The sequence below is a fragment of the Hyperolius riggenbachi genome, chromosome 2, assembly GCF_040937935.1.
Source record: "Hyperolius riggenbachi isolate aHypRig1 chromosome 2, aHypRig1.pri, whole genome shotgun sequence".
Taxonomy (NCBI): Eukaryota; Metazoa; Chordata; class Amphibia; order Anura; family Hyperoliidae; genus Hyperolius; species Hyperolius riggenbachi.
The window spans coordinates 131,982,913-132,008,337 of NC_090647.1; the positions used below are offsets into that span (position 1 = coordinate 131,982,913).

The 25,425-nt window shown below is 43.0% G+C and overlaps 1 protein-coding gene across 4 annotated transcripts in view; it reads right to left on the reverse strand.

The window, feature by feature from the left end:
- Positions 1-25,425, reverse strand: part of ARHGEF25 (Rho guanine nucleotide exchange factor 25) — a 547,735-nt gene that overhangs the window by 12,505 nt on the left and 509,805 nt on the right. For all 4 annotated transcript variants that reach the window (XM_068267427.1, XM_068267428.1, XM_068267429.1 and 1 more), the window contains 7 exons: positions 24,114-24,183; positions 21,438-21,527; positions 16,709-16,801; positions 15,700-15,750; positions 12,782-12,859; positions 12,224-12,415; positions 1,978-2,158 (listed from right to left, as the gene is read on the reverse strand). In XM_068267427.1, the coding sequence (XP_068123528.1) occupies positions 1,978-2,158; positions 12,224-12,415; positions 12,782-12,859; positions 15,700-15,750; positions 16,709-16,801; positions 21,438-21,527; positions 24,114-24,183 (755 nt within the window). The remainder of the gene's footprint in view (positions 1-1,977; positions 2,159-12,223; positions 12,416-12,781; positions 12,860-15,699; positions 15,751-16,708; positions 16,802-21,437; positions 21,528-24,113; positions 24,184-25,425) is intronic.

Consider the following 25,425-nt stretch of genomic DNA (forward strand, 5'->3'; position numbering starts at 1 on the left):
ATTTCCTTATAAGCAATACCAGTTGCCTGACTGCCCTGATCCTCTGCCTCTAATACTTTTAGCCATAGACCCAGAACAAGCATATGCAGATCGGGTGTTTCTGACATTACTCTCGAATCTCATGAGATTAGCTGCATGCTTGTTTCTACAGCTGCCAAATAGATCAGCAGGGCTGCCAGGCAACCGGTGTTGTTAACAAGGAAATAAATATGGCAGCTTCCATATTCTTCTCACTTCAGTTGTCCTTTAAGAAATTATTATACAAAACTTCACTTTATATATTCATTATGTACAAATGTTTCATGAGATCATCAGAATGGGACATCAACAAAAAAAGCAATACTTGCTAAATGATCTCTATATACTCCAAGTATTTTAAAACGTTCGTATTCCTTTGATCTAATGTTACGCCTCAGGAGCCAACATAAGATATAAAATGATAAATATTGCTGCAGTCCTCTTAATGTTGTAGTCCTTCCCCCTTATACCACAGAAGAAAGCATACGCATTATCATCGTGTAATCTGCTTATACGATTCATTGCAGTGTTCCACTACCCAGTGCAGCAAAAGCTATGTTTCCAGCAACTTCCGTCCCCTCCAGTGTCACATCAGAATGCTCACCCTCTAAAATGCCAGTTTCTCCACACAGAAAATTCACACACTATATCGCAGGCTCTGATGAGTCCTGATTAGCAGACAAAACATGTTGGATGAATAAGAGGTGGAGCAGGGCCAGTGTGGTTCTGAGAGAGCGCTCTCTATGTTCCTATGTTGTTATAACTTTGGTGAAATATGAGTTTTATTCTTCTATTTTTTATACAAATAAACTATGGATTCATACTATTGGAGTCCCCTTTAGGTGTTTTAAGGCTGGAATGAATGAGCGGGGAGACTGGGATAGAGGTGCATATGGGGCTGCCAGATGCTGGGCCGTGCAGACCTGGCCGGCACAAATACATGAGCTGTCTTGTAGTTCAGGCAGCCAAGACTAACTGTGGTGTGAAGGTGGTCAATGTACACATATTTTGCGCATGGCACGGAGGGATCGTGTGTATAGTGTGTGAAGCTGATGTCTAGGGAAAAGGGCAGCCATTTTAGAGGCTTAGCATTGCGATGTGAAAGTGGAGGTGATAGAAAGTGCTTAAAACACTAAGCAGTGGAACACTGTGGTGAAATGTATAAATTGGTTGCTCAAAGATAGTGTGTATGCTTTCTTCTGTGGTATCATTGTTTGTTACTCCGGTGAAACTGCAAGGGACAGGTATAAGCTTCAAAGTGTAGTTAGTGCGGTAAAGATTATCAGGTCACCTCTGCCATCCCTTCCAAGACTGCGCAAGACATTTCCAACCCAGGCAGGCGCTTCCTTGAACTCCTAAGATCAGGCCTATGTTACAGAACTATCCCCTCCAGAACCACCAGGCACAGGAGTTCATTCTTTTCTCAAGCGATACGCCTACTGAACTCCTCTTGCCAGGTCCGGCCACATGTGGTCACTCTAGCCCCTGGACAGTAATAGTTTCCTTGATGCCCACTGTGAACACTCACTGAACATTACAAGCACCATGGGGCAGAACTGCTCCACACCCTAACCTTCGTAAGGCCTTAATGATTGTACCCCAGTCCCCAAAGGCAGGCGTCTACGCCCGTCTTGCTGTTATATCTCCCAAGTTTCTGTCAATGCAATGTTATATCTCCCATGTTTTGTCAACTGCTGTCAATGTCAATGCAATGTGTGTCAATTCAATGTCTGTCCTTGTAACACTGCCAATGCCATCTGAACCACGACCAATTCTGGGTACGACAATTGTCATACTTGGTGACTAAAGCTGATTGTGATGTTTGGGGTCCTAAATGTAGAATTGGTAACTGAGAATCCTTTATTGGAAGTGTTTAGACTTGGATCATTATTGAATATTTTTTCTGACATTTGCCCTTGTATAAATATAAACTATGTTTACAGTCTAACCGCTACTCACCATTGAGAAAGTTGCGCTGGCTCTCCAGTATCTGCCCAATGTCGCGAAGCCAGGCCAGTCTTATGTCAGGAGTGGAAGCTTGCAGTACGTAACGCAACAGGCTGCGATCTGTACCCCGGGATGTCAGTGCAAATTTACAGGGGTCATTATCCACAGAGTCCTCAATGCCCAGACAGCTGATCTGCAAAAATGAAGCAGAGGAAAATATAACTGATTTTCAGAACATCACAAAATGTGCCTGCACTGGTATGAATTTCTTCTATATTTCCAGTACCAATAGACCTGCTGGCATATCACAGCCTTTAAAGGGAACCAAGCACCATTTTAGCACCCAGGGCATCTTAAAAGAATACTAAATATGTTTGCCAACAATGTGGCTCATTAATAAAAAAAAAAAAAACTTTAATTTTACCTCTTCTTTTTACAATAAAAAGTTTATCAGAGGGTTTTATTACCCTACTTCCAAGGCCTGCACGACCACAAAAGTTTCAGGCAAAATAGGGGGGGTAGATAGAACATTGTGCTTAAAAGAGTTTACAAAAGTCACAGAAGCTATCTTCACACTTTCCCTGTGTCAGGATTTTTTTTTTACTGAACTAAAGAGCCTACAGATGGTATTTAATGGACAACTGAAGTGATAGGGATTTGGAGAGGCTGCCATATTTATTTCCTTTTAAACAATACCAGTTGCAGTCCTGCTGTTCTTTCTGGCATCAGTAGTGTCTGAATCACACACCTTAAACATGCATACAGGTAATCCAGTCATACCTGAGTCAGAAAATTATGATCTGCATGCTTGTTCAGGATTTATGGATATTAGGTATTAGAGGCAGAGAATCAGTAGGACAGCCAGGTAACCTGCATTGCTTAAAATAAAAATGTTAGACTCTAGGGCCCATTTGCAATTAACTTCTTCTCCTGAGTTTTCTCCTTGTTGATATTATCATACCTCTTCAATAAAATGCCTTTAAACCACCCACAAACTAAAAAATACTCTAAATATTATTGTTGATAGAACTGTTTTACCTACGTTTTGGTACTTTTTCAGTTGCAAAGTGCAAAAAAGTTATTTGAAAGAGAAGATGTAAAAATTACCTCCAAATAGAAAACACAGGAGAACAAGTTAGTTGCATAAAGGCCCAGGACGTATATTCAATTCCCTTTTTATCTAAGTTTTCTCCTAGGTGATATTTTTACACCTAATAAATAAAATGCCTTTTCTAAAGGGAGTCTGAAGCTTTTTTTTAAATAAATAGTCACCTAAGTAAAGAGGGAAGGCTCTGAATCCAGTAGAGCCTTCTCGTTCTCCTCCCAGTGTCTGCGTTCTCTCTCAGGCTCCCTGTTAGTGTAACGAAAAATCTGCAATGCCGGATGGATTGCGGAAAAAAGTTTGCATCCAGTCCGGCAAGCGGACTTTCCAACGCGAGATGCGGAAATTTGTCCGCATCCGCTGCGCAAAACCTTCGGAGCGCTCGGCGCCAAACTCACCAGCATGCTGCTCACCAGGGCTCTGCCATCTTGCCTCTAGGGGGGTGCGCGCACACGACTTTATACTCTTAGAAAGCGTGTCAGCTGACCTAGAGGTCAGCTGACGTTTTAGCCTGGTCTGATTGGTTGCTGCTTGGGGTGGAGACTTCTCTCCCAGGCAGTATATAAGGAAGTGCTTTTTAGTCACACTTCGTCTGTGTTTGCGATACCCTGTGTTAGCGCTCAGACCTAGTCAGTTCCCGTGTGACAATACGGCAGGACCCCGGCTCTTGTCACATTTAGTCAGTCATGTATTTGATATTGTGTCATATACTGGTTCATCGCCAGTATATACGCATATTGAACTGTTTGATTTCCCGTGTATGATTCGGTGCCTGTCTTGACCAATCTTCTGCCTCCTGATTCTGTACTTTGCCAGCCCGTACCGTTATCGACTATTGGCTTGGTTTCTGACTATTCTCTCGTCTCACGTTTCTGTACTGTTGCCGAACCTCTATTTGTCTGACCTTTCTCCCTGCAGTGGAACGTCTCCCACTGTAGGGTTATCTTTGAGGCTTGCCTCTCCGAGACGCCTGCCCTAGCAGACCGTTACTGCCAGAGGCAGAGACTCCTTCACTGCCCCATTGGAGGATCTCACACACGGGGTTCACATTCAGAGGTAACCACACCTCTGAGGAATTACCGTGTGGTGGACATTTCCACTACTTAGTGAATCTGTACTGCATTATTTATAACCGCATTATTTGTGTGTCTACTACCTTTTTTGATCAGCTCGCATTATTAGCAATTCCGCAGATTGCTATATAATCGGGTCAATCCTTGTATTATTGGTGATTCTGCGGATCCCCAATAATCAAGGCTGTAGGTGTGACACTGATCTTGTCTGATCGTTACAAGCACTAATATTGTTAGTGAGCCTTCCGCTGATTTACTATCTGGAAGATTCTGATTACGTTCCTTAAACATATCTGCATTAGTGGTGATACTGCAGATCACCACGTAATCAGATACCTGTGCTCTTGCTGACATATTGTTACAGTTAGCAGTCCCCGACCATTCGGTCCTGGACTGGCCTCTTCAAGGTTGGGGAGATTTCGGAAATCTTTGGAAGCACTCGGGATTCCGAAGATGGGCCACTCCGTAATGCGCACGCCTGAGCGCCCTCTCTCGAGCACTCGTGTGTGCGCAGTACAGATCACATCTGAAGACTGCCAAAGTCTCCCGCGGCAGGAGATTCAAACAAAGGAGCCCGGGCCTTCGCCACCAATTATGCTTTCTTTAAGTGGTACATTATGCTAAGAATTATTTTATTCTAAATGCATTTTAACAGGAATAGTATGAAAAAATGAAAAAAAAATCATAATTTCTCAGTTTTAGGCCACTACAGTTTTGGAATAAAACATGCTACCATAATTAAAACCCATGTATTTTATTTGCCCATTTGTCCCGGTTATTACACTGTTTAAATTATGTCCCTATCAAAATGTATGGCGACAATATTTTATTTGGAAATAAAGGTGCATTTTTTAAGTTTTGCGTCCATCATTATTTACAAGCCCATAATTTAAAAAAAATAACAGTAATATGCCCTCTTGACATACATATCAAAAAAGTTCAGGCCCTAAGGTAAATATTTATGTATTTTTTTATGTAATTTTTTTTTAATGCAAACCTTTTATTTGGGTAACTATGAGAGAGTGTGGGAGTGAATTTTAAATTACGTGTAGGTATTTTTATTGAAATAAATTTATGTGGGTGTAATTTTACTATTTGGCCACAAGATGTCCTCAGTCAAAAAAACTGTTATAGGCTTAGTTGTCTGGAGTGATTACCTTCATGAGATCATCAAAATCAGTATTGGATTGTGAAACATGAATTCCCAAATTCACAGAAGCAGCAGTACGCACAATCAGTGACAGCGTTAATATTCTTGAATACAAGAATGTGGAGTCAGTACAAAAATCATCCGTCTCCGACTCCTCAGTTTTTGATTCCACCGACTTCGACTCCACTAATTTGCATATAACAACCTTGTTGATTGAAAGTAGGTAACATAAAAGGAATTTCATCCCTGCAAAAGCTTAGGAATTTTAAAGCTATATTTAGATACTATCTGCATTCGGCAACAAAAACAAAGCTCCTAGCCAGGAAGCTGACACTCTGCCCTGTCGACCATCCCGGCCTATCACTGCCAATGCGAATGCACTGGTATGTCATCTATCCATCAGGCCCTAGGCCATGAACAAAGGAAGTTTAAAAATCATAATTGGTACAAGAACTGACAATAGTTACATAAGTTAACACTTAAATACACTTGTTTTCATTTTTATTGACTAAGCACTGCTATTACTGTATAGTACATACAGGTTATATTTCCAGAGAAAAAGAAAATGTTATATTTTTTCTTTTAACTACAGTTTTAATTTATTAGGAGTCAGTGCATTTTTTCACGACTGATTCCAGGTAACTAAAAAATGCACTGACTCCTTAACTCTGACTCCAGAGCCCTGCTGGAATACACCTTTTTTTCTGCTAACTGCCACAAAAACAGGAAGCGGGTGGGGTTGAATTCTCACCAACTGAGATCAATAAAAACTGACAAGAGGGCCTGCCAGAAGAAATAAAATTGGATGTTTCCACTACGTGTTTTGTGATGTGATTGGATCACAAAATGCTAGGTACACTTCTAGCAATTCACCACACGGTGAGGTTTCCATTAGTGTGCTGCGCTTGGGGCGTAATTTTTCCCGACTACAATCGTGCCAGCTGCATTTTTTGTGCATTTGGCCTCCTATACAAAAGTATAGAAGTGCAGGAAAATCGCATAGCAATCATGCTGCTATGCAAATTTTAGGCAATTGAAAGTCATTTCCAAGCCTTTTTTTTGTAAATTGCAAACACACCACAAACATGGCGCAATTGCGGTAGTTGAAATTATCACGGTACTTGAAAAACAGCCATAAGAGTTCTCTTACACTGTAAATAGCAAAATGCGATCGCAAACGCAATGCAATTTCACAATGGGATTTTACTGCAATTTTCACTAGATGCTAGAAACACAAGGAGAAAATGCAAAAAAAAAGGGCAGCATACAGAAAAGCCTTTGATAAAACTGGATTTGTAAAGCCCTATCTCTGCCTTTCTGTGGTGTGGCAGTACTAGGAGAGTTTATTGTGCTAAAATTAAGATTCATCTGGTAAACCTGAGAAACTCAAGGATGAAAATATTTGAGGGAGGGTAAAAAAATGTAAACAAGTTCCACAGTAGTTGCTATATCCAGCACTGCGTTTTTGTGCTTAAAATACCAGCATATCACTGAACTAAAGCTTTGAAGTTACATTCTGGTTAAGGGATATTCGAGGTGAAAATAAACTGATGCGATAAACTATAGTATCTACCCTCTTTCTCCTAAAAATGACTTTTTTAGATATCCCAGTCTTATTTTATATTTAAATCTAGTTCTTAAAGGGATACTGTAGGGAGGTCGGGGGAAAATGAGTAGAACTTACCCAGGGCTTCTAATGGCCCCCCGCAGACATCCTGTACCCACGGAGCCATTCACCGATGCTCCGGCCCCGCCTCCGGTTCACTTCTGGAATTTCAGATTTTAAAGTCTGAAAACCACTGCGCCTGCGCAGCTGCATCTTCGCTCCCGCTGATGTCACCAGGAGAGTATTGCACAAGCCCAGCATGGTCTTTGGTCTGTGCAGTACGCTCCTGGTGCCATCAGCGGGAGTGAGGACACGGCAACGCAGGCGCAGTGGTTTTCTGACTTTAAAGTCAGAAATTCCAGAAGTGAACTGGAGGCGGGGCCGGAGCATCGGTGAGTGGCTGCGCGGGCACAGGATGTCTGTGGGGGGGCCATTAGAAGCCCCGGGTAACTTCAACTCATTTTCCCCCGACCCCCCTACAGTATCCCTTTAAGTTTTTACTGTTTCATTGTCTCTGCTCAGTGACACCTTCATTACTGTTTCATTGTCTCCGCTCAGTGACACCTACATTGAAGTGTCTCGAATCTATGAACTCGTTCCCCCACCTCAGTCCTTTCTCCACAGAGCAGAACAGACTGCTCGGCAATAGCAAGAAACTTGTCTATACAGCAATCATTCTGAAAACGGAAATTCAGAACAATCCGCAATCTTTGTCTGCAACAAATACTTAAGGTGCCCATTAATCTAGCGATGATGGGCAGATGCAACCAAGAGACAAGTCTCTCTCTGTTTGAATTGGATCAGAGAGAGATCTGTGGGCTGTCCATACATCGCAGGCTGATTCCTGACCAGTTTCAGCATGAAATCTATTAGGAATCGGCTGAGACGGCCACGTCTGCTGCCATTCCCTAGTGTAAAAATATACCCCCGTGTGTGCATTTTTGCATTACCTGACCTTTGTCCCCCACCGCGCCTTGCCCATCCGTCTTCCGTTAGTGCTATACAAGCCGCCAGCGTATATACTGCTAATGGAAGAGCGGGGGATTCCAAAGATGGATGGGCACCGCTCAGTGGTGCAGGTAATGGGCACCGCTCAATGAACAGGTAATGCATAAATGCACACACGGGATACATTTATGCACTAGGAGGGCAGCGCCAGGACTTTTGTCACTCATCCTGATACCGCTAGCCTTTACCTTCATGCGCCCGCTCAAACATAATGGCCCAACATCTTGCAGCATGTCCGAACGATACATTGCCGATCGGACATTCTCTTGGCGGCACCGATTTTTATCCGATTCGATAATGATTCATTAATCGGATGATCGATCGGCCGCCAGTCTGAGAGATGTATGGCCACCTTTAAGGCAACTTGGCGGCCGATCGACCATCTGATTCGATTATTACAATCGAATGCAAATCGGTGCCGCCAAGTTCATGCCTGACCGTCAATGCAACTAATTTCAGGATGAAATTGGTTGCATAAGTTAATCACACATTCTGCAAGATGTTGGACCGACTTGATCGGGTGCATGGTGGTAACAGCTTGCAATTTCGGAACGATCCACGAACACAACGAAACCCCCTGACGCTGTCCTCCCTAATGTTAATTGTCCCTCCCAATGCAAGTTATACATTACCTGTCCGCGGCCTCCGCTTGTCTTCCACTACTCTGGGGCGCATTCCATTCTACATACACCGCACCCCACATGGTTTCCTAGTAAGGGTGCGCGTATGACGTCAGACATCATACACGCAGCCATGTTACTAGGCAACTATGTGCCATGCGTGTTTAAAGAACAGAGTGCACCCGGAGCCATCGGGAACAAGCGGAGGCCGTGGACAGGTAATGTATAACTTGCACTGGGCACCGGGAGGGACACTTGACATTGGGGGGAAGGCGTCAGGAGCAGGGAGGCGGTCAAATGCGGCGTCACGCGGCCGATTCCGAATCAATTTCAGCATGAAACCCCAGCAGACACAGGCAAAACCAATGGCTATGCTGTGTCAATATATGAAACCGATTGTGTACCTCTAACCATCTAACAGATCTAATAGGTGGCTACAGACACATAGGTGGGGATAACGGGGAATTCTGCTACTGAATGTAAGTGATTTTCTGTTCGGAAAATCTCATGTGTTCCCTGTGCTTAGAACCAATAAGAACAGCAGTATTAACATACGACAGATAGCATGGAGTCCCTGCTAATCTGCAGAAACTTTCCTATTTCCAATAGCATTGTCTATATTAGTAATGTTATTTGAATAATTTATCTCTGTTAAGTATAAAGTTGGATTTTTATCAAAGCACTTAACACATTACACAGAACACAAAGCACTGAAGTGCTCCTGTGATCAATAAAGAAGAGGATTGTCTTTCCTTCCACATCAATGGATCCTTCTGCTGGTTATTGCCGCTACAGTAGGTTACAGAGTGGCAATCAGGAGGCTGCAGCAGCAGTAAGTGGATAATGTGCTGTTTGATCAGCACTGGCTGATAAGCGTTTGGTATGATCAGCTAGGCTCTTCAAATAATTATCGCAGTAGATACAATATCACCGGCATAAATTAGCCTTTAGCAGAATGGTGGCGTTTTTGCGGGAAATTATCCGAAGAATTACAGTATATTCGTTTATGATGAGTGTTATCATTTCTGGTGTGACAATAATATCAGGTAAACACTTCAAGAGCTTCCAAGTATTATGGTTGCCATACATTAGGCGACTTGGCGGCCAATCGTCCATCCGCTTCAATTATTATAATCAAATAGGATGAAAATCGGTGCAGCCAAGAGCGTGCACGATTGACAATGCGAACAATTTCGGGCTGATATTGGTTGCATGTATCGACTGGACATGATTATTATTTTTTAGGGCTGCTCAAATCCGGATCCGGGAGACACCCAGATAGTTGCTATCCGGATATCTCCCAGTAAACCTGTGCGGGGTGGGCAGGGGGGTCAATCTTACCTGTCTAATGCATCGTGGGAGGCGCCAGGGACGGATGAAGAAGACGTCAGACAGGTAAGCTTGACCCCCCCCCCCCCCCCCCGCCCAGGTTTACTGGGAGATATCCGGATAGGAACTATCCGGGTGTCTCCCGGATCCGGATTTGAGCAGCCCTATTATTTTTTATTATTATTGATTTATAAAGCACCAACATATCCCATGATGCAAGATGTCAGGCCAACGTGTTTGATCGGGAGCGCGACGGTAATGCCTTGACATATTGGGAAGAGTGACAAACAGGACAGGACCCCCAGCGCTGTCCCCCCTAGTATAAAATGTGCCCCATGCATGAATAATTTACCTGTGCTGGCTCTGTCTCAGCTCTCTTCCTCACATACACACGCCCCACGTGCATGCCGGCATGTGACATCACACACGTACTCACATATACTTCGGCAACCACGTTGGGCTCGAGTATGGGAGGAAGAGTGTGGCAACAGAGCCAGCGGCGAACACCAAAAGCTAAAGTATTCATGCACCATGCAATGTGTGGGGGGCACAATTTACACCAGGGGGGACAGCGCTGGGGGCGGTGAGGTGACGTGGCAGCATTACTAGTCTTATTCCCGCAAGATTTCATGCTGATTTCATGGTCTGCGCCGTAAGGGCAGCTGACAGATCTCTCTCGGATCAGATTTTATCAGAGAGAGATCTGTCTCTTGGTCAAATCTGCCCATCATCGCCAGATGTATGAAAAACAAAGAGGCGCTTGGCATAGTACCAGACTGACATTGTGTATGCTCAAACTTATTGCCTTGGGAAGCGGGTTATGCCCATGAAATGCGTTGTATTTTACTGGAGTATGTAAATAAATTGCTTTGCTGAAAATTGATGGGTATTTTCTTGTATCTGGTCGGAGGAGGTAAGTCCACCACTACCTCCTCACTTTTAAACGTTTTAGACTCTTTTATCCTTTTTTTGCCTCTGTATCCATACTACATCACTAGATGTCTGGCTACCTGTAGCATATACAGAGAAGTGTGCAGGGTTTTCTACTCATTCTGGTCCAGTAGAGGTCACTTGAATGCTCACACTGAGGCCCCTTTCATACTTACCGCAAAGCGTCCCGGTACTCTCCCCCAATGCAGCTCATTGCAGTGGGCAGCAAAGCCAACGGAACATGTTACACTCCATGCAATATGATGCTGTGTTATGAAAGCAGTCTGGCCAACGCTACAGCGCATTGACAAACGGTGTGCGGGGTATAGGCAGCGATGGAAGTCAACGGCAATGCTAACATTTTGATAGTTGTTTGCGGTACCATGCAAATCGCATCGCACCTAGTGTAAAAGGACTCTAAAGATAACTGAAAAAACTACAACAGGGCCATTTTTTAGAACTGGTAAACTAGGCAGGTGCTTAGGACTCCATCTGCTGGAAAGGGCTCCAAAAACCCAAGTCAATTTGTTTGTTAGGTTTCTTCTTTGCTGACAGTTCTGCAAACAGAATGCAAGTTAGACTAAATTAGGTGCTTATGTGTAGAGGTAAAAAAAAATAAGTGTAGTGCTGACGATTTCAACACTGCTCTAGAACTGTTACCACCCTTCATAGCTAATTTCTGTAGGTAGATTATGTGAGGCCTTATATCCTCACCTGGACCATGTCTTCACTTCTATTTCTGGTGGTCCTGGCCTCCACAGACTGAAATTCATCTATGGGAGCCACTGTGAGAGCTGCATATAGAAACAGTGCATGGTCCTTGTGAGGAAGGGGTTGAAGTAGGGGAGAGGAGTCAGTTGATTTGCAGCAAAGATGAGGCCCACTCACCCTACCACACACATTCTAACAATGGCAGCTCACCTACGCATAGGAGTGAACCTGGCAATGTAGACTCCAGAGATGGATGAATGTAATGGGGCTCTTGGCAAGGTAGTAGATTTGGTGCCACCTTGTGGTCCTTTTGGTAAGCTGAAGTAAAGAGAGGTTGGAGAAGGTAGCAAGTGGGCCCCTTGACACCCACTAGACCCCAGGCACCTGCCTAGGTTGCCTGGTAAATGATCCTGCTCTGGTAGACTCACATGGATTGTACAATGCATGCAGCACATTGACAATGAGATGTAAAGTCACAGGGTAGAGGAATGTAAGAAAGGTAGTCAACATGCTAAGGATCACCCATGTCCTACTGTAGTGATAAGGTCAAAGCCAGGCGTTACATTGGTAATATATGACATGACCGTGGAAGTTCTTAGTTATTAAGAGCATTTCTTTCTAGAGCAGGTTAAAAAAGTAGCCTCAAAATGTTCTCACTGGCAAGTGATATCCCTGCAAATAAAGTTAAAAAACAAATGTGTTTGCTCTAGAGTAGTCTGAAAGTCTCACCTTGATGCTGTTTTTGAAGATGTACCCCGGCAGAGAGAAACCTTTCTTCCTGTCAATGGGGTCACTGAAGATGATGATTTGTTCGAAGAGGAAGATCCTTCGTTCTTTACCCCGTACTAGAAAGCCGGTGTCCTGCTCCGTCACCAGAAACGTGTCTTGCTGCAGCAGCTTCCCCTGAGCCGTGATCTTACCCTACATGGAGCAAACAGTCATGGTTAAATGCTATCTACTGTGATTGAACGGGGGCCCCATGTGGACCCCTCAGGTTCAACCTCTACATCCCCTATTGCTACACCACTGAATCTGGAATACCATGCATGGCGGTATAGTGGTTAGCACTTTCTCCTTGCAATGCTAGAGTCCCAGGTTCAAACCTATCAGCTGACTCCCAGTGGAGGAACAGTGTTCATAATTTTTTTTTTTAATTATTAGTGAAGAATGATACATTTTATTTCACAAAATGTACCCTTTAATGAAAAACATGTCAGGTGACAAACCTTTATTTTATCAACAGTCCTCGTCAGATGCTTTTTTTGTAGTAATAGTAAAGGAACATACCTCAAACCCTTGTAGCCGACCCAAGTTCATCATGTCATTACATCGTTTGGGGACAAAACACATCACTTCCACGGCTTTCTGCAAAACACCAAGGTTAACCATAATTAAACAGGTACCTGCATATTATTTATAGCATGCAGAGGAGACCTGTGCATGAGGAACCAAGACAAACCCAGTTGTATGTAAACCTGAAAGATCTGATCCAGTTCTGTATCATGCCTGAAGAAGAAACTTAATGTTTTGAAGCTCGCAAAGAAATCTTGTAGTTAGTCATTAAAGCTAAAAAAACAAAAAACAATCAGATACTTATCTAAGGAGAGGGAAGGCTCTGGGTCCTATGACACCCCATTTGAATCCCCAGTCGCAGGAGGCTTTGGGAGCCTGAGTGCTCCTGAAGACGGGCCGCTCCATGCAGCGCTTGCGAGAGGGCACGCTAGCGCAGGCGCAATATGGAGCCATCCGTCTTCGGGATCACTCAGGCTCCCAAAGATTTCCTTAGCCTCCTTACGTGGCAGAAAGCAGTATTTGGCCAATTGGTCGAATACTGCAAATGAGGGAGCCAGCGCTTAACGTGGGGACCATGAGAGGAGGGGGAAGGCTCTATAGGACCCAGAGCTTTCCCTTTCCTTAGGTAAGTACATTATATGGTTGACTTTTTTTCCCTCCGATTCCAATTTACTTTAAATGTCTTCAGATTCATAACAAATTTAGTAACAGATTTTTTGTTTTTAGAAAAATTCACCCAAGATGATTACATGAGCATGTTATTTCTGTATGGATGTCAGTGACCTGTGCAGTACCTAGCAGTATCAATAATGCTCTTACACGCACCTTCCGTTCCGTTAATCTTGAAGTGCTTTAGCATGTCATTTACAATGGGCATGATTCACAAAGCTTTTCCACCCTTTTTCCTCTGTTTTCACCTTATCTATGTTACATTTTTAAACTCCCAAAGAACCAAAATCCTTATTAATAAAACCCCTGTGTCTCTGTGTCCCAGGGGCTGTGTGTGATTGTGTGTGGGTCCGTGCTCTGCGCAACTGCGCATGTGCAGGGACGCAGAGACATGGAGGGGGAGTGATGCGTGACTTGCAGGAGAGGACGGGACCAAGAGGCGGATGGCCACGTGCGTTACTTTGAGTAATTATTTTGCTTGTAAATGTGCTGAAAAGTTATTTTTCTCACTTAGGTGATAAACAAGTCATTTATGAGATGTTTTGTGAATAGAGCCCAATATTGAAAAAGGAAAACAAAGCCTAATTTGACCAGAACGCCTTTCATGCCTTGATCAGCTGTCACAGGAATGGGCCAATAGGATGGGAGTTTATAACATGCTTAGCTTGAATTGCACGTTAGCAGTACTGTATCTGAAATTTGTGGGATACAGGGTTGGTTAGGTCCAGTATCAAAAGTGCATGCAGTACTTCTGATATTGTCCTAAATTCCTTAATTTACTTTTATTAACATAATCTTAAAATACAGACATTAGATTATCCCAATTCAATGGTTTGTATTCAGCAACCATTCAAGCAATTTAGTGATTCACTGAAATGGACCTGCAGACTGCCATTGTATTCCTTTGCCTTCTTTCCTCTCCACCTCTTCATCAGGGACAATCATGCAAGCTTGGTTCAGCCCAAGTTGTACATTCATGTGTTATGCTGTCATCATTTTGGTCAGATCAGTGATTTGATATCAGTACACAGCTTTAAAGGTACGTACACACCTACTGATCTTATGTCGCCCGTCGGGGACCTATCACCTAGTGTGATATTGCTGGTCAGCTTGTACAGACACGCGTCAGCTCTATAGCTGATGACGCATTCTGTTGCTAAGCAGGGAGAAGGGATGACGGAGTGGTGCATGTGTGACATCATGCAGTGGGCGGTGGAGCGACACAGACAATGCGATCGACCATTGTGAGTTGATTCACCGGGCTGATCGCTCGCGGGTTGGGGGTCAGCAGCTGCTGTACACACGCCCGAGTATGGATGGATAGTATAGGTAGTCCCTCACATTACATAAAAGTAGTCATCAAGATTGTATTATTAATGGGCACCTTTATAATAACAAATGTATGAATGGGTTTTCAGATTCCATGATTCCCTTAAAGGACTTACGAGCCCAAAATGTCTAAAAAAGCAAAGTACCTGTAAGCTGTTTTAATGCACGGAGGACGCCGTCCGCGCCCTCCGTGCAGTTCCGCCGGGTCCCCTTCCTGAGATCGCCCCCCGCGCCGACCCCGACCCCCCAGGCCGGGTCGGGCTCTCGTGCCGCTCTCAATATGGCCGCTTCCATTGGCCGCGGCTGCGCAGTCCGCCTGGCCGCGAGTGCGGCTGCGCAGCTCTACGGCCAACCCCTCTGATCCACGCTACAGTGCGTGGTTCGGGGGGTTGGCCGTAGAGCTGCGCAGCCGCACTCGCGGCCAGGCGGACTGCGCAGCCGCGGCCAATGGAAGCGGCCATATTGAGAGCGGCACGAGAGCCCGACCTGGCCTGGGGGGTCGGGGTCGGCGCGGGGGGCGATCTCAGGAAGGGGACCCGGCGGAACTGCACGGAGGGCGCGGACGGCGTCCTCCGTGCATTTAAACAGCTTACAGGTACTTTGCTTTTTTAGACAGTTTGGGCTCGTAAGTCCTTTAAAAGCAGTGGTCTGGTAATAGTCTAGGATTTTCAGAAAGAGAACATGTTTGGATCTCCTACTCGCAAAAACAGATGTCTACAATAGATCTGCAGCTGTGAAGAAGTAAACAACAGGGTGAAAATTACTTTTGATTATTGAAACTTGTTACTATGCACAGAGATCTTCAATCTCAAGCAGAACAGTAACAATCTCCAACTGACGGCTGATCCCATAGCTGTATCAGTGCCACACTAATATCTGCAAGAGAATATGACAGGTCCGTGAGTATTATTTACCTCCAGTTCTGAAGTGTCTTGCCCAGCTTTGCTGTAATACTTTAGGAAGTCCTAGAAAGGGGTAAAAATAAAATGTGCTTGTTATCGATTTGACCTCTAGCATAGCTCCCTTGGTAGCTCAAAGAGGATCCAAATCCCTCTTTTTTTCAGGACTGATGTACAGATCTATGTAATTATATATATATTTTTTTTTATTCTTTTCTCCTGAAAATGTTTTAAATTGCCTCTTAAAGTGGACCCAAATTAAAAATACAAGATTTCAGGAATAAAATCTATTTTCTAAATTATAATAATAAATGGCAGCCTTTCAGCTGCATGATGACAAATATAAAATATTTTACATTTATTGGAGGAACCCCTCCCTTCCTTTCATATTGCCTGGACAGAATCCAGCAGACTGGTGGAGTAGGAGGTGTCCAGCAAAGGAGGAATTGCTAATGGCTGCCACCTGTATAACCCTAGTTATGACAAGAGAAGGGTGAAAAGCATGCACTGAAATGCTCATAGGCTTGAAGGAGTGTTTATTTATCTTTGTAAGTGCAACTAAATATTTTGAATTAATAAAATGCTAGGTTTGGGTCCGCTTTAAGTTTATTCTCATCTCTTAAATTAATATATTTCTTACTTTCAAATGTAAAACAAAAATAATGATGATAGATAGGACCAGCATGGTTTGCATGATAAAACAACATATTTTTCTAATTCATTTGATATGCATGACTAGGGGTGTGGCTGGTTGTGGTCGGGGGCGTGTCTTTAAGTGTCCCTTTTTCTTGACTAAGAAAGTTGGGAGGTAACAGTATGTTCTACTAATTCACTTTGCATACAATACATACATGTTACAGTTTTTTGTGCCACTGTCAGCAGACATAGTAATGTGTGGAGGAAAAAGAGGTGGTGTATTGAATAACTGCATAGAACACATTAGCCACCTCGTGTATTGGACAGGGCCTCTTGAATCTGTAGTATGACAAGTGAGTTGTTGGTGAGTGATTAATGTGTGCCATACCTTTAGTAGCAGCTGGTACTTCATGATCCTCTGCACGGGTTTGATAAGTAGGTCATTGAGTTGCAGGCGGTGTGACAGCTGTTGCCTCAACTCCTGCAGCAGGATAGCCAGAGAGACAGACAATGTGATTGGCAGCATGCATCCACTTCATTAACTTTTACACAGCGGTAAATCCCCATTACATGGAGAGCTTCATCTGCAGGTAGCAGCATATTCTGTTTATGGTTTTGCAATCTTTGTACAAGAAAAACATCTCATGTAAGCTGCACAGTTACTGAGAGGAAACACAATGGCTACACTATTAAAGGGAATCTGAAGTGAAAATAAACTTATGACAAAATTATTTGTATGTGTAGTACAGCCAAGAAATAGAACATTAGTAGCACAAATATGAGACTCATATTGTTTCCAGTACAGGAAGAGTTAAGAAACTTCAGTTGTTATCTATGCAAAAGAGCTTCTCTGAGCTCTCCCTGGGTCAGCTACAGTGCTGTTTTCTGAAGCACTTATCTCTTCCTTTCTCTTACCGTTTCTTGTTTGTTTATAGGAAAACTGAAGAGAGAGGTATATGGGGGCTGCCATGTTTTTTTTCGTTTTAAGTAATACCAGTTGCCTGGCTGCCCTGCTTACCCTCGGCCTCTAATACTTTTAGCCATAGACCCTGAACAAGCATGCAGCAGATCAGGTCTTTCTGACATTATTGTCAGATCTGACAGATTAGCTGCATGCTTGTTTCTGGTGTTATTCAGACACTTCTGCAGCCAAACAGACCAGCAGGGCTGCCAGGCAAATGGTACTGTTTAAAAGTAAATAAACATGGCAGCCTCCTTAGTCTTCTCACTTAAAGAGACTCTGAAGTCTCTTTTTTTTTCGTCATAAAATCCTCTGAAGCAGGGGTGCCCATTAGGTAGATCGCGATCTACCGGTAGATCACGAAGGCCTTCACGGTAGATCCCGACCCCACTACATTTTCCATTATGTATATACAAATGTGCTCCTAAAATTGTACATAGGTAGATCACTTTGACTTGCTAATTTTTAAAAGTAGCTCACAAGCCGAAAAAGTGTGGGCACCTCTGCTCTGAAGCTTGAATGCCCCAGTTAAATCGCAGCATCCCCGCGGCAGATGAATGATTTATTACACTGAAATAGCCTTGCAAAGCTCTGAGGCTCGCAGGACTTCACTTCCTTGAAGAGGCTGAGCTTTAGGCTGTAGCTCTGGCTCATCCGCAGTCAATCTCTGCGGATCACCGCCTCTCCCACCCCTCTCAGTCTTCTTTCACTGAGAGGGGCAGAGAGGAGGTGGAGATCCGCCGAGATTGATTGCGGAGAGGCTGAGCTACAGCCTAAAGCTCAGCCTCTCCAGGAAGAGAAGCCCTGCGTGTCAGGGCAGCATAATCTACGACCTGCAAAGTCGTAGAACTTTGCAGGTCAATTACTCTGTAATAAATCACCCAGCTGCCGCGGGGATGCCGCGATTTAACTGGGGCATTCATGCTTAAGAGGATTTTATGACAAAAACAAGAAAAAAAAGAGACTTCAGAGTTTCTTTCAGTTGCCATTTAAGGGTTTTCTGTCAGGAAGTTCAAAGGGTCATTAGCTGTTTCTGTTTCATCATTTTAATACAGTGTAGTTTGTGAAGTGCAATTATTAGAGAATGATGCAATGTTATAGAAAAAAATCTATATAACTGAAAATAAAAATATGAGACTCTTTTCTTTGCTACTAATGTTCTATGAATTATCCGTACTACACATACAATTTATTATATCATACTTTTTTTTTCGCTTCAGTGTCACTTTAAACAGGGCATACAACGGTCGATTTTCGTGTTCAGTAGATGAAACCATGCAACTGTAGCATCACACTGCCACTAAATCGCTTCTAAAATTCTGAATCCTACTGACCAAAAGTGGTTAATATTGAGTGTAGAATCACAAGATGCTTGAAGGGTCAGGTTAGAAAAATATTGTTGGTTGTACAGGCATCTGATTGGTTACTAAGACCTGTCAATTCCTGTTTAACCACTTTATCCACAAGTCAGTAGATATATATCTCCTCTGTGACTTCATCTAAGCCAAAAGTCAGTAGATCTACTGACTTGTACAGAAGCAGTGCTGTGCAGGATTGGGCTTGCTCCTGTGCACATTTCAGGCACTATCTAATGCAGCACTAATTGGTGAATGGGAATATATGTTTTCTGAGCTAATTAGATTGATTTTTACTATTAAAAATACTTTTTTTTTTCTCATTTCATAGTGAAAATACACTCTGTAGCATTATTTCAGAATCAAATATCTTCACCATAAATTGTGACCGGAACATAATCTAAGTTTTGTGATAAGCGGTAAGAATAGCCAAACAAAATTTGTGTTTTTTATCTACAGTAGCACTTTTTATTTTTAAACTGGAATTGGTAAAACTGAGAAATACATGTTTTTTCTATTTTTTTCTTTGTTTTCCCATTAAAATTCATAGAAAACAAGCCTAGTTTGTCTTGAAAAAAACAATATATATTTCATTTCTGTGTCATAAGTAGGGATAAAGTTATTTTAGATTAAATAAGGACATAGCTGAACTGTCAAAACTGCTCTGGTCAATAAGTGGGAAAAAAGGTCTGGATGCGAAGTGGTTAATCACAGTAAGTTTTGAAATATACACACATGCATACATATCTTCACTGTTTTTCTCGTTTGATACAGAATTGACTATACATCAACTGCTATGTGAGTCTGAGATCAATTCATATTTGAGCGACAGTTAACATTGTAATGAAACGTTGTTGAAAATGGATTAAACTGAAGTCTGTGTGTGACTAGCTTTAGTGAGTTGTCCGAATAGTGTGTAACTTCACTCAATCGCCACACAATAACAGGTTATATGTCCCAGGGCGTCAAACCAATAAGGTCCAGATGCCTGATGGACCATGTAAGAGCCACAATGGAAGAAAAAACGGGATCCACCTGGATGAGCTGCAATCTTTGCTTTATATCTCAGTAACCGCAAGAACCACGTTTCAGTCATCATGACCTTCATAAAGTGCTTTTGATGAAGGTCTTTAAAGGGACTCCGAGCAGTGCAGAAACTATGGAAAGATGCATATCATTTTAAAGCTCTCTTTCTCCTCTTTCCAATGATATATAAACCGCCGCCCTATGCCTTTTAGTTTTCGCTATTGAAATTGCCGCTGCCGCGATTTCAATCGCGAAAATAGAGAAAACTAAAAGGTGTAGGGTGACGATTTAGGTGTCGCCAGAAAGAGGAGAAAGAGAGCTTTAAAATGATATGCATCTTTCCATAGTTAATTGTATTACACAGGACGACACTTTCCCCAGTGTCAGCAGCTCCATTCAGCAGAATGGAGCTGCTTACTTTAGGAAAAAGTCGCCCTGTGTATTACAATGTAACTATGGAAAGATGGATATCATTTTAAAGCTCTCTTTCTCCTCTTTCTGGCGACACCTAAATCGTTGCCCTACGCCTTTTAATTGTCTCTATTTTCGTGATTGAAATCGCGAAAATAGCGAAAACTAAAAGGCCTAGGGCGGCGGTTTATATATCATTGGAAAGAGGAGAAAGAGAGCTTTAAAATGATATGCATCTTTCCATAGTTTATGCACTGCTCGGAGTCCCTTTAAGGACTGAAACTTGGTTCTTGCGAAAAGCAATATGGGATACAAAGTAAGGCAAAGTTTGCAATTCATCAAGGTGGAATCCCGGTCCTTCTTCCATTGTAGCTTTAGTGAGCAGTCTATTGTTAAAGAGGCACTATGGCAAAAAATTGTAAAATTTTAAATATGTGCAAACGTAAACAAATAAGAAGTACATTTTTTCCAGAGTAAAAAAAGCCATAAATTACTTTTCTCTTATGTTGCTGTCATTTACAGTAGGTAGAAGAAATCTGACAGAAGTGACAGATTTTGGACTAGTCCATCTCTTCATAGGGGATTCTCGAGGGGGGCAACGGAGGCACAGAGGGGGACACTGAAGACACGGGGGAACAGAGGTGACACAGAGGGGCAGTGTTGGACTGGCAGGTGGGAAAGCTGAGGAAATCCACTTGTTGGCCAAGCAGCAGTAATCAGGTGTTGCTGCTCACAGTGAAGACTTGCTGCAGGTTTATATTGGGAGTGATAACACAGGGTTTCTGCTGCTTGGCCAGCAGGTGGATTTAGAGATGGCACAGTGTTTTGACCTAAGCCCCATCTACACGATACGATTCTTTGTGTGATTCGATTACATGCCTGATCGGGGTTCGATTCAAGTTGCCTTTGTTTTGCGATGGCAAATCGAATTGATCCCGATCGGATATGTTGGAATTAATCGGATCATAAATAGAATTGTAATCGAATTGCACAAAGAATCGTATTGTGTAGATTGGGCTTTAAGGCCAGATTCAGGTTAAGAACAAACCTACAGTCCCTATCTCGTTCAAATACCGGGGACTACCTGTATAGTGTGTGGATTACATGCTATGGTGTTCAGAATGACACAGGCAGCTGCTACTCGCTGTATGTCTGTGTAAGACTTATGTGACAAAAGGGCACACATCATAAAACATTTAATTTACCTTAAAAATCCTCTCGCTCTCAGCAATAATGTCACCCTAGTCTAACAGGAGAACCATAACGAGTGTAGAGGCTGTAAATTTTTCTTTCATTTATATAAGTGATCGCAGCTCTTTGAAATACAGCGTGTGGCTATAAATAATGCAGATGTTGTTCCTTACCTCAAAGTAACTATCAATGTACTCTGACACAATGTGCTCAGACTTGGGCTTGTTTTGACAGTATACCACGTACATGTGCAACCTGCGCTCCTGCACAAGGAAGAAAACACAATCATTAACACAGACAGTCTTTGCCTGCCTGGTTATAATTAATCACATGGCAAAAAGAAAAAAGAATAGCAACGCTCTAAGAGGCCTGCCACTTATTTTCGAGTGTGTGTTTTGCTGTGACCGGCTAGCGCGATTACAATTCCCGCCGTGAAAATAAAAAGCTGCATGAAGTTTTTCAAATGGGAGATCACAAAGGGAATCGGACAGCACTGCCTTTGCTATCCGATTTGCATGTCCTTTCATTCATTTAGCCTAATCGCAAATGCAGGCAAACTGCAGCATGCACTACGCTTGTGACTGGTTAAAAACAGATCGTACCACTCTGTACAGGACACCGCAATCCTATATAATAAAACCCCTGTGTCTCTGTGTCCTGTCCCTGTGTGTGTCCCTGCGTTTGCGCTACTGCGCATGTGTAAAATATTTTGGCAATTGACAAATATAATTTTTTAAGACCTGTAGCCCGGTAAACACCTTTAATTTTGATTGACCAATGATCGGCCAATTTTACCTCCTCCATGTAGTAGTGGGCCAGCAGATTATGATTACTATGAGCAGATTGTGTAGGTAAGCACTCATACTACATGGATGTGGTAAAATTGGCCAATAAATATTGAATGCCTGTATTAGGCTTACTTCTAAAAATGCACTGAATATAAGAGAACTAGTCTATAATATAAAAATACTAATTTGCTGCACACACAAATGTCTTGTGCACTGGCGTAACTAGGGAGCCAGGGGCCCTAGTGAAAGCTTTAGATGGTGCCCCCAAGCACTTGATTAACCAATTAGCAGCGACATATAGCAAATCCGTTGTGGAAGTGTGCCTTCCCTAGCCTGGCAGGGTATGCAGAGCAGCGCAGGAAGCAATCATATTTACCTGTACCAGGTGGTGGCTTGGCGACTCCTCTCCTCCACCAGTGGTGCTGCAATTTCTGCATCCTCGTCGGACTTCCGATCTCATGATATGACATGTGATCGTAACCCATGGGACGGTGTCAGCGCTGCAGCGCCGCCCGGTGGTGGAAGAGTCTTTTCCATCACCTCTCTTCCACCACTGGGCGGCGGTGCATCCCTGACACCAGCCCATGGGTAACGATCACATGATCACATTTCATAGAACAAGAGAAAAGCAACCCCTCAATATATACAAAATAAGAAGAGCACTGATTGGACCAAGATTCAAGGAAGTATAATATATCTTTATTAAAGCCAAAAAGGTTGATTTGATTCACGCAATGCTTTGAGAGGGTTGCACCATCTAGATACTAGTGTATTCTATTATCCCTTTTTTTCCTGTATAAGTCATTGTTTACGAGGCCACCTGTATTATTGTTATTATTGGGGGCCTTTTACAGGCCTGGATACGGTTTGCTTTGTTTTAGATGTTTTTAATCAAACTTTTTGGCTTTAATAAAGATATATTATACTTCCTTGAACCTTGGTCCAATTAGTGCTCTTCTTATTTTGTATTTATTGAGGGGTTGCTTTTCTCTTGTTCTATGTCCAATGTTGGGTCTGGGACCCTTTTCCCCTGTTGATTAATACAACAAGCAATATTCATTGCTGAATAATGCATGCTCGCCTTCTCATTTAGTTTAAACATGATCACATGTCATATCATGAGATCGGAACGCTGAAGAGATGCAGAGGTTGCAGCGCCACTGAAGGAGGAGGAGAGATGCTATCCAGCCGGCCAGAGCTGGTAAATATAAAGAAGCTTCCTGCGCCACTCAGCATAGCTGCAATAGGCAACTATTTCCAAACGCAGCACTTTCTGCTCTGCTAGGTCTGTAAGCCTTGAAAGCAGTATAACCCCATACAGTGAACACAATGCACTTGCATACATACTGCACTTGTGATGCATTTAATCCATGGTTACTATTCAGACTGGTAATAATCTGGAAAGTCTTGGTCATCCAGCACAGGTGCGGATTTCCTGATGTCGAATATGTGTAATTTCCGGTTGCTTGAGAAGGTAGGCTTGAAAAAGGGCAGGAGCCCGAAACAGCAGACTGTTGCTGTCTTATAACATCATGTTTTTATTATTTTGATTCAATAAAGATTTAGATAACTTGAGAAGACTGTTGCGGACCCCAATTTCTTCCTGCATTCTGTGGATCCTGGCGGTACCCAGGTGAAAGGTCCTGCACGTCTGACCCTTTACAAGGGTATGGCCTATTGAGTGCAGTTCCACCAATCCCAAAAATATAATGAAAGTTCAGGAAATATGCACAAGTAAACTCTGCTCCTCTAAAGGTGCCCGTTAAGGATGCAATCTTTATTGTACAATCTTAATATTTATCTGTAATATGAGGGACTCTCTAACGTCTCAATGCAAAGTATATTCACCCTTCTTCTACTATAAAGATTATATCATTGAGGCTGGATTCACACTTAGATGCATTGAGTTAAGTTGCATCACATTGCAGCATGCTTTTTTCAATGGGATGCAACTCAACACAACGTATCTAAGTGTGAATTCAGCCTCAGGGACATCTTAAGATTAATGAAAGGACAGTCACATGGCATAGACAGACAGTACAAGATGCAGACAGTACTCACATGCTTTATGAAGAGATGTGCTAATCGGGTTGGCTCCTCAAGGCACTTTTGTAGCTCACCTAGAAAATAGCTGAGGGAGTACAGAGCATTACATTCCAACGCAGTCTCTCACCAGAGCATAACTTGTACTTTACCATCACAAGAACTATATTAACCAACCTACATTACATCCTCATATTGTCACTAGTCTATATGATTCAAAGTAAAATAATAAACAAAAACCTTCACCTTTAGACTAAGTTCACAGTGGGAGTTGCAGTGCGTTCACTGTGACAGCAAGAACCCAATGGATTGGGAAAGCGGTTCTGCACGTTATCTGTACAAATGTGTCAATGCAGTGAAGCATACAGGAAATGAAAATTATGCTTCACTGTACTGTTAACGCAGGCATTGTGTGGTAAACACACTGCATGCAGTACGTTGGAATGCGTTGCAGTGCGACGTTCTGCATTACAATGCGGCCATCACGATGCTCTGCAATGTTCCACCGAAGTCTCTGTGAGTCTGTGCAGGGAGCCGAAGTCTCTGTGAGTCTGTTCAGGGAAAGAAGTCTCTGTGAGTCTGTGCAGGGAAAGAAGTCTGTGAGTCTGTGCAGGGAACCAAATTCTCTGTGAGTCTGTGCAGGGAGCCGAAGTCTCTGTGAGTCTGTGCAGGGAAATAAGTCTCTGTGAGTCTGTGCAGGGAAAGAAGTCTCTGTGAGTCTGTGCAGGGAAAGAAGTCTCTGTGAGTCTGTGCAGGGAAAGAAGTCTCTGTGAGTCTGTGCAGGGAAAGAAGTCTCTGTGAGTCTGTGCAGGGAAAGAAGTCTCTGTGAGTCTGTGCAGGGAGCCGAAGTCTCTGTGAGTCTGTGCAGGGAAAGAAGTCTCCGTGAGTCTGTGCAGGGAGCTGAAGTCTCTGTAGTCTGTGCAGGGAGCCGAAGTCTCTGTGAGTCTGTGCAGGGAGCTGAAGTCTCTGTGAGTCTGTGCAGGGAGCCGAAGTCTCTGTGAGTCTGTGCAGGGAACCGAAGTCTCTGTGAGTCTGTGCAGGGAGCCAATTACAGCTTGTAACAAAAGAGAGATAACGCCACACTTCTGCTGTACCGCTCAATGGGCTGCGGTAATTTACCAAACTTCAAAGGCAGCTGTGAAAATCTTTATGAATTAGCACACAAAGGTCTAAAATACCGAATGCGGTATTTTCCCTCCCAGATTTTTTTTTACTGCAAAGCCTTTTATGAATTGAGGCCAATGTAGATTGTAGTGCAGTGTTTTCACCAGTGCCATTATTACACAAATACAAATTCACTGCCTGCTGCAGTTTTTGAACATTTAATTTT